This window comes from Coptis chinensis, chromosome 6, assembly GCF_015680905.1.
Source record: "Coptis chinensis isolate HL-2020 chromosome 6, ASM1568090v1, whole genome shotgun sequence".
Lineage (NCBI taxonomy): Eukaryota > Viridiplantae > Streptophyta > Magnoliopsida > Ranunculales > Ranunculaceae > Coptis > Coptis chinensis.
Window position 1 is genome coordinate 96,621,013 of NC_141461.1, and position 15,975 is coordinate 96,636,987.

Genomic DNA, 15,975 nt, shown 5'->3' on the forward strand with positions numbered 1-15,975 from the left:
AACGACTAAGATTCGATTTCAGGGAGTATAAATCGAGGGTCACAATGCGCTGAGTGAGATTATAAATTAATTAGAGTCTTAATTAATTGTGGAAATAAACAAAAAATCTTTCGTTCTCCAGAGTGACAAAAACCTTTCGGGTGCTCCAAGTTCTCCCCATTAAAGCCATGATTAATTAGGGCGTTAAAAATTCTCTCTTGATCTGTTTTTCATATTCCCCATGGATCTTTATCTCTATGAACCCATTCGTGACAATTCATGAAAGAAGATAAACAATTCCTGAAATTCAGTCGATGATCAATATACTCAATTTTGGGAATTGAAGGTTGAAGAAGAACAAAAGTTCTCATGTTTGTGAAGGTGAGTGATTGAATTTGGGAATGAGTTAAAACTTTTTGCAAAGCCAGGTAACCCAACTTAACCAATTTGAGTTTTTCTTTTCTTTTCTTGCAGACGTTGAATCACCAACTAGATACCGTATATTCTTATCGCTTAACCAATTTTAAGTTTTGTTTATGCAGCAACTTCGATATAGGCACTACAATTCTCAAATTGCTTTATGCATTATAGTCATTTTTATTTTTATTTTTGGTGTTGGAATGCATAAACAATAGCAGCTAGACATTGATTTTCGTGGAAGGTATCCAAGCTCAAAATTTCAGTTAGTTCATTTGTTATTTTTGAAGAAATTACAGTGTTTTTGTTGGATTTCAGACTTAGTTTGATAATTACATTTGTGGAGTCATCTATAGCCATCGATTGCGAGAATAAAATTTTAAAGAAATAGACAAACCAGGACTTTCAATAGACTTAATGGAAAAATTAAAAAAGGCATAAGAAGAAGTGATACACAGAGGGACGAGTTGATTTGCAACAAGTTTGTCAAGTTTTAATTAGTTTTCATGATTCATATTTTGACCCATGTTTAATTTGTTCATTTTCAATTCATTGTTAGTTTTGTACTTTTTGTAGATGGTTCGGGAATTGGTAATGCTATAATCACTTCAAAAATTGTGGAAACATGGGTTCAAGTCCACCAAATTTGGTCTTTTTTTTTCCCTTCAACGTGATTTCTTATTACTTGACCAACTGATTTTGATTTGGCAAAACAATCTGTTTATTTTTTTATGTTAGCTTTTTCATTTGAATGTCGTCATCTGAGGTATGCCTTATAATGCATATTTCTTATAACAAAATGAGTTGTAAAATGGATAAAGCAATAGGCAGGTTTGGTTAATCGTTTGTTTAGGATTCTATTCTATAAACTGATAAAAGCATGCATACTCTTTTTTTGTTACTGTTAATTAGATCTCATTTCAAGTCTACAGGTTTAATAATCCTAAGCATGAGATCTCTCCATACAACTAACAAAGAAGAATCTTAAACCATTGATGCCTTATTTGTTAGTGCCCAAACAAAGAGTGCAGATAAAAAGGGATGGCTGCTGTATGGGGATTGCTATTTTTGGTTCCCACACCATGCAAAACCAACTACAGCCTATTTTTTTTTTATGTTTGTTGGACGTTAATTCAAGGTAATATGAACCAGCTTTAAGCATATAAAGATTTCATACTCAATAGAAAAATACTTGCTTTCTCTGACTTTTTAGAGTGTTACTGCATTGGATTTCTTCAAATTGTTAAAGTGTAAAAGAACTTAATCATTTGATATTAGCCCAATCAATACTTGCTTATTAATGGCTACTAGGTTATTTGCAGTTTGAGAAGAAAAGGGTTCAGCTGCGTTCACCAAATCATGTGCGATGAACTTGGCATTGGAAATGAAACAGAAAGTGAACATCTCCTCAATGATCAACCTGAGGTGGGTAATGAAGAACAGAGGAAGACACCAAGTAAGATTGTAGTGAATATCTTTTCTTTATGAATTTAGCTATTAGCAATTGTCAACTTGATCAATATGAACCCATAAAAATAATAATTCGCTGAAGAATGAGAGAGATATGGATATGATTATGGTTGATTGATGAGAAGCTCACGTAGTAGTCTGAAACTTGATCATATTTTCTTTACTTCATCTGACTTCTTAAATAGACATCTATGCCGGTATGAAATTTTGCTCTGAAAGAGAAACAAGGACTTATACATAGTTGCCAAAGAAATGTACGTAGCATTGTCGCTTACGTTTATGGGTGCATAGATAGTGAAAACAAGCAATGTTAATGTTTCTTTGTGTAGTTTGGTCCTCGCTAATTCAGTTTCTTTATTGTTTTGCTCTTTCTGATTGCATGTAATTACATATCTCTTAAAAAAAAATTGAATGGGCTTTATCAAAATAATATGCTTTTGTAACAATCCTTTATTGTTGTACGTACTTTGTGGGTACTTTGTGGATGAAACCTACCAGAGTTCATTTTCCAGGTGCTTAACGTTAAGACTAGATCATTAATTGCAATGTGCATGTTTTAGTATTTTAATTGGTGTATTCATATGTATTTGCCCATGTTAACAATTATAAGCGCAGTTCATGGACTGACAATTGATGCTACTTTTTTTTTTTTTTTTTTTTTTTTGAACTAGAAGTAGTTTTGAGTCTATGAGTTTATGTATTTGATGTATATATTCTTAAACATCTCATTTTTTTTTTTTTTTTTTTTGTTGATGGTGAATTCATGGTGCTGTTTTCAGAAACTGCGGATGTGAGTTCATGGTTGATAATGTGTTACCTGCATGTTCGATGACGTTAACACCAGTTACATGGTTGAATGTTTTGGGATCTCAGTAAATATTAGAGAAGCACAAGTGTGGATGAAAGTATTGGTGGTGTCTGCCTCAGTTGTTGTACTTCTCAGGGGAGTAGGGGGCTGCTCAACTACGATAGTACTTTCGAACAGATATGGAAATAATACAATGCAAGGAGTTGCACTCTTGCTTTTTATCTCAAATACGAATTGAAGCAAACTTTGTTGCAGACCAAGCAATTAGACGGGCAACTGCATTAACTTGCCGAATGAAGGAAGACTTTGTTGGGAAGCCTCTATGGATATTGGGATGAGAGGTCACAGGAGCAAACTATCTTAGAGTTGAATTCGTAGTGAGGTGCATGTACTTCACTTTTACCCTTTCTAAGTAGCTATTTAGATTCGTTTATAAATTATTTTTTGCTCATGAAATGGTTGTCTTTCATTACAATATAGTTTAATGACTTGCAATAACCCAGACTTCGAAGATTTTGTTATGCTTTACAAAGCCAATTCCTAGACTTCGAAGATTTTGTGTCCTCTTGAGGAAGGATTCATTAAACACCTGGTTTCAAAAAGATTTGTATGAAAGTTCAATGTATAACACCGGGAAGTTGTTTAGTTTATGATTGTGTAATTAAGTTCTTATATTTTGCAAATTGATTTTAATCACACTGCTTGAACTTTTTTAGCACATTAATTAGACTTTTCATTGAGTTGCTTACTTATCAAATTTTTTTTTCCCATCACAATAAATAGTAAATGCATGTGAAATTTTAAATTACATTTTCAATGACGTTTCTTTATGGAATCCGTGCCGAAGGCACGGGCATTAACTAGTCTATCTAACAAAACAGGGAGGAGTGGGAGGACAGATTCCACGTCATAAGGTGAGACGTAGTCGACATACCCCATAACCATAGCCACTCAAAATTCATGGAGGGTGAATTAAAAAGCTTTTATGGGGTGAGTTAAATAGTTTTTCTCACCTCACCCACCCCCCACACAAAAAAATCAACATTGGACAAAATTTTTATGGGTTGAATCTTTTATGGGTTTGGAACCATGAGCATGGGCTCAATTAAAAAAAATGGTAATAGTCGGGGTAGGCATCCAGAAATCAGTCAAAAGACTGGGCTTATTTGACATGGTACTGCACAATTGGCTAACCTAATTGATGCTATTGGGCTTATGGACAATTGGGCTGGCCTTGCGCCGCGACGGGTTGTTTTGCGCCTTGCACATACGCCTTGCGCTAAAGGCGTGACGAGTTGTTTCGTGCCGAAGGCGCGACAAGTTGCCGGGGGTAACGCGGCAGCCGCGTCGAGGTCTCGCGGGCCATAGGCATGGGCATATCCTAGTATTATAAACAATGGAATGAAATATTAGAGAAATTGGAAACTATGGAATGGAATCAAGATATGAGAATTGCACCTACCACTCCTCTTATCATTTTTACCACAATTAAATATCACCATTTATATTAATTATTTATTTGCTTTATTTTATTATCTCAAATCATTAATACATATTTTATATTCAAACCACCATATGTACTCAATATGTCTTATCCTCACCATATTTTTGCTAATCACTCCATTCCTTATTCAAAATCATATCATTCTATTTTCTCTCTTATTTGATTGCCAATTAATATTTAATATTTATATTATTCCTTCCATGAGCCAACCAATTGATAATATCTATCTCTTTCCTATTTCATTTTCTTAAATTCCTATCTCTTAAATTTTCTTTATATATATAAAAAAATAATAAAAAAACAAAAAACAAAAAAAAAACAAAAAAAACATTTCATGTGAAGGTATTATCTTCCAAGATTTGTTGAAGCTATAAATAGATAAGAGAATTGGCATTGAATACATCTCTCATTCTAATGTAGAAATTTAGTTTTGTAGTTCTAGTTCATTTAATTAGTGAGGAAGAGTGCTCTTGAGTGTGTAATTTTTTGAAAATCAACAACAAAGCAATAAAGGCGGCTTCAATGTTCGTTTTATCTATTGCCTTTAATTATCCATTCATATTAATTAATAGCAATGAGGGATAAACTTCCACCCATGGTGAAAAGTGAAAGCTCTCCATGAATTTATTGTTATTTTGTGTTTGTCCTTTTGCTATAATCTCCATTATAAATACTTCTAATGAGATACATGCTTCACATTGGCATTCTATCATAATCCCCATTTACATATAGGTTCTGTTTGGCTGTAAGAGATATTGTATTACTTAACTATGATTAGGTGATACAAATCAAGAGATTAACTACTTGTGTGTCTGCCCTTATCCTGTCACATGTTTTACTTCGGTACTGTTTGGTTGACATTCACACCTATATACTCATTTTTTATATCATACAAAAAAATAAAAATAAAAATAAAATAAAAAAATAAAACTCATAAACAAATTTTGGAAATAAAAACTTAAAAACAAATAAAAACTCATAAACAATTATTTGCTAAATTCAATTCTTCAACCATCAGATAGCCTACATAGCCCATAAATCCAACAACCCCAATATCCATCTCATTAAATCTCAAGACGTCAATCTCTAAAACCGCAGCATGCAATCCTCTTATACCAATTTCAAATACTCCAAAAAGTATGTCTTCAACGGTTGGAAAAGGAGGTATATTTGGTCTCATCAACTTTAAAACCGACTGCAAATTTGTTATTATTTCACCAACCTCACCCCCAACCACCATAAAAAGCCTAACCAACAGCTCTACATCTTCCAAGCTCAAGCAGAAAAACCTTAATGTTTTCAGATAACTGTATAAAATACTCATTTATATTATACATAAGAACTTTTCTACTAACCGCCAAAATAATGAAACGAAAATTCATAGGACCAACAAAGGAACACAAAGACTCTGTTTGGCTACAATAGATATTGTATTACTTAACTATAATTAGGTGATACAAGTCATGAGATGAACTACTTGTGTGTCTGCCCATTATCCTATCACATGTTTTATTTCGCTACTGTTTGGTTGACATTTACACCTATATACTCATTTTTTATATCATACAAAAAAATAAAAATAAAATAAAATAAATAAAAGTTTTAATTAGAGAAAATAAATAAGGCGGAGAGAGAAAGAGAATACATAAGATTTATGGTTCCATTACTAGAATTCTCATGAGAGAGAGGGGGGAGAGAGAGGGAGAACATTCTTTACGTGTTTTTTTTATTATTATTTTTTTTCTCTCTCATAGATAGAAAACACGTTTTAGCGAATATGGGCTTTTCCTTTGGATTTGTTTATCCACACTTTTGTCTTCCCGCAATTCAAGAGACTTACTAGAGTATCAACGTTTTAGACAAACCAAACACCTATATAAGGTAATATGAGTTTTTCCTATGGATTTTCTTATTCACACTTTTGTGTTCTCGCAATTCAAGGGACTTACTAGAGTATCTAGATTTTAGACAGACCAAACACTATATAAGGTAAACATAACAGCCACGTCACCAATTCATAAATATGGACTCTCTATTGATAGCCAAATAGAGCCATATAGTTACTGATAATTGTTGTTGGTGATTGAGTAAAGACCTGATGAATATTGTAAATTCTGTCTTCGTCTCCCTATTTTGGATAACTCTTCTGCTGTTTCATTCTTCTTTCTACTTGTGTGAACAAATTTATAGTCTTCATAATTCTAGCTCAAGAAGTTAACGCATCGACTTTTGGTTTGTACTTTCTCCATTTTGATGGTAATGATCTGCCATTAATAAATGCATGCAACACCTTCACAACGGACTCACTGTCCAAAGCAACCAGTAGCCTTGTTATTGGCACTTCTGAGAAACATTTATATAAAGCTTAGTGCTTTTACAACTACAAGTGAGCATGCAACATGTATTAAAAGGGGTATAATCTATCTAACAAAATACGGAAGTGTAGGCCCAAAAGGCTCCATCCAAAGGTAGATAATCATTCTCACAAAAATATGACTTGGCATATCTAAGTATTTAGAGAGTTTGTGCAATTTTGTTAAGTGTAATCAATATAATGGGATCTATCAAAAATCAGCCAAAAATCAACAATTGCGGTTGGACTTATAAACTGTTAGGCCTCCATATTTGACATGGCACCGTACAATTGGCTGGCCCAATTGATGCTACTGGACTTATGAATATTGAGCAATTGGGCTGGCCTTCGCGTCGCGTGTTGTTTCAAATCTTGACGCCTTTTCTATTTAAAGGCACGAAGAGTTGTTTTTGATAAGCCCCAATACGCGTCGAGGTTTCATGGGCCGTAGGCACGGGCATACCCTAGTAAGAAACATAATGAAGACTTGACTGGACTTTTTGTAAGCATTATCTTGTTGGTAGGTTGGAACATGGTAGGTAATGAAGACTTAGGGAATGGGGAGTGAGGACTGCATAGCCAATGTTTTTACTGCTGACTTAACAAAAAAAAACTACATACATTCACTTTTAGTTTTGACAGTTCTCTACTACTCCACGCAGTGCCGCTTTAAGCTCATATTCTTCAAACGTGTTTATGAAATCGCACTGCTCAGGCCATCTCCAATGGGGTGTAAAATTACACCTCCACTTAGGCTCTACATAGGTGCCATTAGGATTTTACACCTCTAATGGTATACTATTGTATAGCTTATAAATATCCACACTCTATACTAGCTCTCCAATGGAGAAGTGTAAAAAAAAAAGAATTTAAACGCGAACGTCATTTAAAGTGACGTCCCTCTTTAATTTAAACTGGGACGTCACTTAAAGTGACATCCGAATTAAAAAAATTACTTTAGAATTAGAAAAGGACGTTACTCCAAGTGACGTCCGAAAATTATTTCACTCGGGACGTCGGTTGGAAGTGTCAGCCGAACTTTTATTAACTAATAGTGAGAGGGAAAATTTCTTACCCTCTCTATTAGCTAATACACTATTACCTACGGTATAACACCCCTATTAGAGAGAGTTTTTTTATATTTGGGGTGTAAATTTTCCACTCTGCACGGTTTACACCCCCCATTGGAGATGCCCTCACAAAAGAACCAAAGAACATTTTTGAGGTCTCTTAAAAGGCCTCTTTTATATGTCTTTATGGAGTTAACTTCAAAGTAAGTGCGCGCTTGCCGGAACAAATAAATTGACCAATAATTTTGGTTTTAGGCATAGATAAACAGTAATTACGGTTTTAGGTAAGGGTGGAATTTGAGCCGAGCGGTTCGGGCTCGGCTCGTTTAGCTCAGCTTAAATTCGTTCATTTAATAAATGAGCCAAATTTGAGCTTATATTATAGCTCGTATAACCAACGAGCTTGATGAAGCTCGGCTCGATAAGTGAATTACTTGGGCTCAGCTCGGCTCGGGCTCGAGCTCGTTCATATATTATATGAGCCAAGCTTAAGTTTTTTTCAAAGCTCACTTAATAAACAAGCCGAACTTGAGAATGGTGAAGCTCGGCTTGATTAGCTCGAATTCCACCCTTAGTTTTAGGACAAAAACGGGCTGACATCAGCATATATCATTAATAATTTCGCTGTAAGGACATTTTCGGGATGACGTCAGTAAATTATTTTTTATTAATATAAATTATGACTTTCTTTGTTATACATGCAAACACCACTATGCATATATGATATTCACTACATGTGTATACCAACATACACACACCATTATGCATGTATATAATACACATACAAACATCATTATGCATGTGTAATACACATGCAAACACTACTATGTATGTGTATACCACACATGCACATACCAACAAACATACAAACACTACTGCTACACATGCACACACCAGTATGTATGTGTCCAACAAACATACAAACACCATTATGCATTTGTACAATATTGAATAAATTAAAATTTTCATGTTTGTCATAACATAAAATATAAGTGTGCTGAGGTGGTCAAAAATAAAATTGAAAAGTTCCGTAGGAGTTTTCTCCATTGGCCACAACATTTTGATTTAACTGATAAAAATTTAAATGGGGGTAATATCATCTTTCAGTAGTGGTCAACCCAATTTGTCCTTAAACTATAATGATTTGCTAACCTAAACTAGAAGCTAAATTAATCTCCAATTCTGTCCTATATATACAACGTGTTTGTTATGTGTTTTAAAATTTTCATAAATGGGCCTCGATATAAAGGCCTGCATTGAAAATGGGCTCATCAGTAAAGAATCAGTAAAGAGTATAAATAAGACTCCAAAATCTTCTGGCCCAAACAAAAAAAAAAAATTCCCTCGTCTCAAAACCATGGCGAACAAAACAAAAAAGAACCTCGAGATACGCATTTCCCACTACTCGATAACCATCTTCTTCCTCATCATCATCAGCTTGATTATTTCTTCATCTTCTTCATCACCATCATCTGCTTTTCAATCCGATGAATTACTTTTAGACGACGATGAATTCGGACTAGAAGGAGGAAGAGGTGGAGGAGGAGTACGTACTCCAATAGATCTGGAGTACATTAACAACAACCCATTACAAACTCCTTCTACTTCGAATCCAACGGTTAGAAAGAGATCATCATCATCATCATCTGATCATGATTTGGATTCGAAAGTTCAGTTTGTACTTGAACATGCTTTTGGTACTAGTGATTCTGAGTTTGTTCCTGCTGGTACTTTTACTGCTCGGTTAAAAACTTGGAGTCACGGCGGACAGGTCTAATTTTCCATCTTTTCTCGTGTTTTTTTTTTTGTACCATGTTAAATTACTTAGTTAGGATCCTAGAATTGTACCATGTTAGAAACTTACCAATCCCTTATATAGTATGAAATAATTTTAGTCTAATCCTTGAAAGCAAGAGCTGTGAAGGAGTAGAAAGCTAGGAGAGTAGGAAGAGTTATTTGTAAAATTGATTGAAACTCATATTAAAACAAATTTGGTATCGCGAAATTTAAATGCCTTGTTGCTCAGTACTTCTCATGTTTTGTGTCACATTTAAGTTTCACACTCTCCGTTTTGAGGCGTTATAGTCTTTAGAAGTTACAATTCTATTGGCTTCGTTTAGAATATTCAAGTTGCGTACTAGGACATTTACACTTCAAAACACTAAGAAAAAGTTTACTTGTCTTATGCCAATATGAGAATATCTAGCTATATTCATATATTGGTTCAGTCGAACTACATAATAGAAATATGACATTATTATGCAAATGCATAAGAACGTAAAATTGCATTGATGAAAACTGTATTGTACCTAATGTCAATATGAAAAACCAAGTTCCATCATGGGAATAGGTTCTGAAGCTATCATTTGTTGTTATTGTTGTGAATGTACTCTATGTGTGGAGAGGCCGTAGCGTCTTTGGCCTATCTTGTCGTCTCTTGTCATTTGCAATCCATGTCACATATTCATGAATTTCGTATAGGAAAGCATGTTTTCTTGTAGTGTCAAATTATCTGCTGTGGTGTTAACATGGAGTTTTGTTTTTTCCAGACCCTCACAAAGCTACGATTTTCAAGGAATGCTCTTACTGAAGCCGAGAAGGAAAAATTTGAAGTAATATTTTTTTTCTCTTTACATTTAATTTTGCTTGATATTCCTTTAATACAATATCTTCAATACTCGTTCAAAAGATTCAAGGTTTGTGGATGACAACACATAATCCTAATGCTAACATGCATGTTTGAACATTTGGGATGAATCAAGGGAAACTATTAGTAACAATGATCTTCTCAGCTCAGAGATCATTCTCATTACGTGTCATTCTACTCCTTTACTTGTTAAATGTATTTACCTTAATAGAGTGAAGTGTGATGGATAAGACTATGATATCATGAATTTGGAGTGTTAGGTAACACGTGCAAAAAAACAGTCTATCAAGAATTATCCAACTTCAGATAAAGTACTTTGCAAGTTAAAAACATCTAGACCTTCTGTTTTTGAGGTCACATTGATTGGTTAGGACTTAGGAATGTTGAAATAAGCTCATTGTCTGTGGGAACAGTCTATGTGATAACTAGGTCATCATCATTAGAAAGTAATTCTGTTCTGATATTTCTAAATTAGTGGAGGTCCAAATGCTACTCAAGTTTTCCTCGTGCCAATTATTCTGAGATTAGATGTACATGAGTACATCGACACGTGAAATACACAATTTATTCACTGTCAAAATGTAAGTTACTGTTGAAATCATTGGTGGGGTGCGTAAGAAAAAGGTTTAGAATTGCTTTATATGTGCACTGTTCCTTATGTATTCTTGTTATCTTTTGTGCAGAAGCTGCTGAAAGATGATGATTTCTATAGGATAAGGCTTCCATCCAATGTCGTGAGTCCTCCTGGGAAGGATTATGTCATTTCATCAGTCAAAGCAGTAAGCTTGCCTCAAGTTTATTTTGTTTTGCTTACTAGTTTTGTTGTATTTTGGCTTGTTCTAGTTGTATATGGAATCAGAAAGCATAGTTGGTCATATTGTTGTGTTTCTGAAGGTTCCCTTGGATTCCAAAAATTAATTTCTGTTAATGCCACTTGTACTATCTGTTCACCCTTCTGAATCTTTCTTTCATCAAGGACAATTGAACATTTGAACAATAGGGAAGACAATGGCGCCCTAGGCTGTTTTCTGGCCACCATTATCTCCTTTCTATTTGTGTTCTCACTCTATTTGCACTCCCAATAATTTTATGGAAGCTAATGTTTATCCTCTGCATTTATCAATTGTATTCTCTATATGTATTTATTTAAACTAAAGATAACCACATGCACTCTGTTTACTTGAAAACTTTTCTGAAGTAGTTATGTAATATATATGGATCTAAAAGGTAGAATTTTTCTTGTAAGTGACTTATTTACATACCAACTCTGCATTGTGTACACTTGGTATGGCACATCATCTGTAACTGTAACTAGAGTCATCGTTCATGGACTCTGGGCTAAACCCTGGTTATTATTCTGTTGGAAAACATTTTTCTTTGGGTTGATCTCTTATAAAGTCTTCCAAAATATTTAATGCAGCTAAGTTTTTTATTTGATGTTAAGCAGTAAACTCAGTGGAAATTGAATTGAATCATATATGTTTGCTTTATCTTGATACTATCTGATTGGATTTCTTACACCACTTCTGGTTCATTTCAGAGGTGCCTTATTCGAGATAATTTGGATGAGCATTTTGTAATTCACACGGTATGTGGTGATTTAGTTATTTCCTGTCTTACCTTTTTCTGTTCTTTTTTAGCCTGCCTTGTCCTACATTACACTCTCATATGCATGCAATGTATATGTAGATAGGTGCATGTTTGTAATATGTGACTCATAAATGTTATCCGAAAAAAAGAGGAAAGAATTTTAGCCGATCAGGGATTGTGTACCAATTTGCTTGCAAATTATTCCATCTGACAAGAACTATTCAATACTTCAGGAAACATTGGCGAACTTCCATGTTTATGGGTATACAGAGTTCAGGACAGACTATAACTCCACTATACTGTATAAAGATGTACTGATGATTTTCTTGATATGGTATTCAGACTTTGTTATTTTAATTTTAACTTTGCAATTCCTAATGGGAGAACAACCTATTTTCTTTGTCATGTGAAGATTCATTTAAGCCATCTAATACCTTCTTATGGCTTAGAGAATCTTGCAACCTTGTTGTTGTCTCATGTCTTTTCTAGAGTTGCCTAGCATATTCTGTATAAATGAAATCCCTGCTGATCTCATTGTCTGGTTCTTCTGCAGGATGGTGTGAATATTTTGGGTGTCAATTATGGTTCCCCTGGGGCATGTGAATATCCACGACTTCTTAAACTAGTGAGAATCGCTCTTTTCGTACATTTATTTACTCTTTTTCCGTTTTCTAAGATCTTTGAGGTGTTTATGTTGAGGATGAAAATAATATAAATCCAGAAATTATGTTTTCCACAATCAGGAAAGTTAAGCGAAATTAGGTGATCAGTGTTTTCATTTAGCATAGGGTACCTTAAAATTTGAATTATCTCTTCAATAAATCAGAAGTATATGGGCAGATTTATTGTTAGTTTGTGAAAGGTTTCTTGATAAGTCAGATCTGAAGACTTATCTCATGAGGGGTGAAATGAGGAGATAAAAAGAAAACGGGAAAGGAAGATAATAACATATTTGTAAATATTTTCTCTGGAGACCCTTATAGAGCCTTAAAGAGGCAAATCACTTTTTGGATTGCTGCATTGCTTACTTTGTTAGGAACTAAAACTGGACTGCTCATTTGCTAGTAGTAGAGACTAGAGTCACAATTTTTCTCTTAGACCAATTTTGTACTAAAAGAAGGGGCTACAGTCTACTGAATTTTGTTAGAAGGGCTCATTTAGATCCGTAAATTGATGAGTTTTACTTCATTCTGTTTTACCGGTGAGAAAAGGTTATCACCCATCAAAATAGCTAATGTAGTTGGGGACTCATTCTCCTTCAAGTTTTTCAGTAGAATCTCATTCCCCTTTTCATCCTTTTATAATTTAGTGTTTCCTTGCAGCCAAGAAAATGGGTCTTCAACTCATATACACTTTTAAAGAGCAGCGAGCAGGCACCAAGGTACCTTTCGATCTGAATATTCCTATATAGATGTCATTCGATCTAGGAAACCCGATTTGAGACAACTTATAGTAAGCTGCTCCAAGAGAAACTGCCCCCCCCCCCCCCCTTCTCTCTCTCTCTCAAACTCCTATGGGAATTATGTGTAGTTATTTAGTCTTGTTTGTTGGTATTGACCTTCGAATTCCTGTCTCACTTTTTTTTATGATTGCGTTTAAGAGGTACCTTTTTCACCAGACCTCTTAAGGTTGTATAATTGACTTGTTGGCCTTGGGTCTGATTAGAGTTGTGGAAGTTGTGTGTTTGAGAAAGCAATTTTCTCCGTTTGTTATTGTGTGACAATAAGGTTGTTGAACCTAAATTATAAACAAATTTCTTGGATGTCGGAAAGAAGAATTTATCCTTTGGACAACTTTGTGCATGAAGATGTTTGTGCGTGTGTGAACTTGTCCTATAACAACATACTGGCCATAATCCCTAGTATATGAGAATTATAGGAATTAGATTGAGGGATTTTAAGTCTTCCTTTTCATTGGTTATTGAGAATGGGCATCTAATTATATGGTTATGTTATATTTGCTAGCATTTTGTCATTTTCTGAATTCAACCTCTGGTTTATGCAGGGCTCCAGCATTTACAGAAGATATTGTTCTTGGGGAGACTGTTGAGGGAGAAATCTTGAATCCACCAGAGAGGTCTTTTTGGGCTAAATATGTGAGTCCCCAAAAAAAAAATCTAAATCTTGGGGTTTTTGGATGCACAATAGCCACTGATGAATGGAATCTGAAGTATTGAAACAGGGCACTTCATATTACATTGCAATAGAATGAAAACCTCTACAGCCTCTAAACCATTCAAAAGTTGCCAACTCGGACACTTGAATTTATTAAAATTTATTTAGGCAGGTTCTTTTGAATTTTCAGTTTATTTAGTTCTAAACCTCATTTTCCTTTCCCCTCCTTTTGTACCCTCTTTTGTTGCAGTGGATGTACTTGATTCCTCTTGGGTTGATAGTGATGAACGGCTTCACCCAAGCTATGAACCTGCCCGAGGAACAGGCTGGGCAGCCAAACTCCCAAACTCAGCAATCCACATCACAGGGTTCTGCTGTAAGAAGAAGATGAAAGGTTAGCTGCTATTTTCTTCTGACATTTAAAAATTGTAAGTTGTGGCTACGATTGGCTATCCTCTTAGTGGATCATGAAACTGGTGCACTTAACTCGGAATGGGATGTTGAGATATACAGTATTGTCCCACTTCGAACATTTAAAGCCTCACATGTAGTATATGGTTATATACAGTATTTATTTTTGTTTTTGTTGTTTTTTTCTTTTCAAATAATGCTCTTGTACGGATAAAATAACCATAAAGAAAAACAAGAACAAAAGAAAAAGAACAAAGAAGGTGAAAGAAATCTGACAATGAATCTTTTATTTCAAATTTCAGGGTTTGGAAAGAGAGCTAAGATAAATCACTCTTGAAGGGAAGCACTTGACTTCCTGTTCTGAGATCATTTGGTGGAAGGTTCCTTGCATTTAGAAGAAAGCTAGTGGAGTAAAAATGTTATTCTTCACCGATTGAAAGATTGGAAATTATGTTGCAAAGGAAACCTTAAAAAAATTCGGTGACTTCCTTGATCAGAGAACATTGTCAAGCCTTATAAGAAGTTCATTTGGCATTTTTGGCTATGATGATTTACTAGCAATTTTCTGCAATTTTAGAACTGTTTCTGAGATAAAACGTTAATGTACAACACGTATTATACAAAGTCAGAAATCATAAGCCCTACTCATTCCACTTCCGTATATTGAGTTACAAATGAGATTAGTGTTGAGTAAATTACCAAATCACTATCTCATGAGATGGGTTATTTTTTTTGCATTATTTCCTTCATGTTTTGTAATTGACTTTTTTGGGTTTGTAGTATAATAGCTGATGCCACACCATCGAGGCTGGAATCATTTCTTAAGTTTCTGCATGTGGATGTTGTAATTCCTCTTAGCACAGAAACAATGTTCTACACGACAGAGTTCAGAACTACGGACCCTAACATGTTAGTAAAATTATGACTAGGAGCCTTCACACAATTGGCCAAAGTTGCCAGCAAGAAGTTGTGAAGCGGTTGTGACGCAACCTAGGGACCTGTCAGTATGACAACATTGCAAATGTTCCATTGAGTGGCAATATGTACACCTTAGGTTATACAAGAACCTCTGCACCATTATCCGCAGCGTGACCACAATGGAAACAGACTAATCAGCCCCTGACAGTGCCACCATATCTTGAAGCACCAAGATTACCACTTCTGGCACCATCAGACTTTAAACGACGCCAGTAAAATTTATCTCTGATACTATAATCGATTTACGATATTCATTACTATGGGCATAACACCTGCAATTCATGGATGGTTAATAAACTTTAACAACACACACGTGGATGGTTTTCTTGGGTAATACAATTTCAAAGCAGTGGAAAACATGATTTGTCAAAACTTACAGCCCATGTGGATGGTCATTTTACTTGTTTAAATAGTAATTATAAGCAAGCAAGATTTTAGATGTTTGAATTTGTTGACACTTCAACGTGTAGATGGTCCTTTTGTTTCTTCAAGTTTCATGAAAGCTACAGTGCTGTCAAACCTTTGTTGCACACTTCAGTTTCTTGGTTGAATCAGTTGATTTTGCTATAGAGTGTCAAACATATGGAAAATGGTTGGAGATTTTCATTTGGTTAGAGTTTTTTAATGAAGTTGT

At 34.7% G+C, this 15,975-nt stretch overlaps 1 protein-coding gene and 1 long non-coding RNA gene across 2 annotated transcripts; both read left to right on the plus strand.

Moving 5' to 3' along the window:
- Positions 1-162: 162 nt before the first annotated feature.
- On the plus strand, positions 163-1,846 carry LOC147495818 (uncharacterized). Its single transcript, XR_015200111.1, has 3 exons — positions 163-407; positions 973-1,045; positions 1,719-1,846. It is a non-coding gene; the product is annotated as an uncharacterized LOC147495818 (long non-coding RNA).
- Positions 1,847-8,887: 7,041 nt separating this feature from the next.
- LOC147495819 (ER membrane protein complex subunit-like protein) lies at positions 8,888-15,020 on the plus strand. The gene is made up of 9 exons (XM_086564536.1): positions 8,888-9,372; positions 10,151-10,213; positions 10,932-11,027; positions 11,789-11,836; positions 12,392-12,463; positions 13,161-13,219; positions 13,843-13,933; positions 14,203-14,346; positions 14,666-15,020. The coding sequence occupies exons 1-8, from the start codon at positions 8,959-8,961 to the stop codon at positions 14,341-14,343; spliced, it is 984 nt and encodes a 327-aa protein (XP_086420662.1). The 5' UTR covers positions 8,888-8,958; the 3' UTR covers positions 14,344-14,346; positions 14,666-15,020.
- The last annotated feature ends 955 nt before the right edge of the window (positions 15,021-15,975 follow it).

What these genes read in the sequence shown, in the direction of transcription:
- LOC147495819 (XM_086564536.1), top strand. Translation starts at nt 8,959, where the DNA reads ATGGCGAACAAAACAAAAAAGAACCTCGAGATACGCATTTCCCACTAC. An exon ending in CTTGGAGTCACGGCGGACAG is followed by an intron (nt 9,373 to 10,150) that starts GTCTAATTTTCC and finishes TGTTTTTTCCAG; the next exon opens with ACCCTCACAAAGCTACGATT. An exon ending in AGCATTTTGTAATTCACACG is followed by an intron (nt 11,837 to 12,391) that starts GTATGTGGTGAT and finishes GTTCTTCTGCAG; the next exon opens with GATGGTGTGAATATTTTGGG.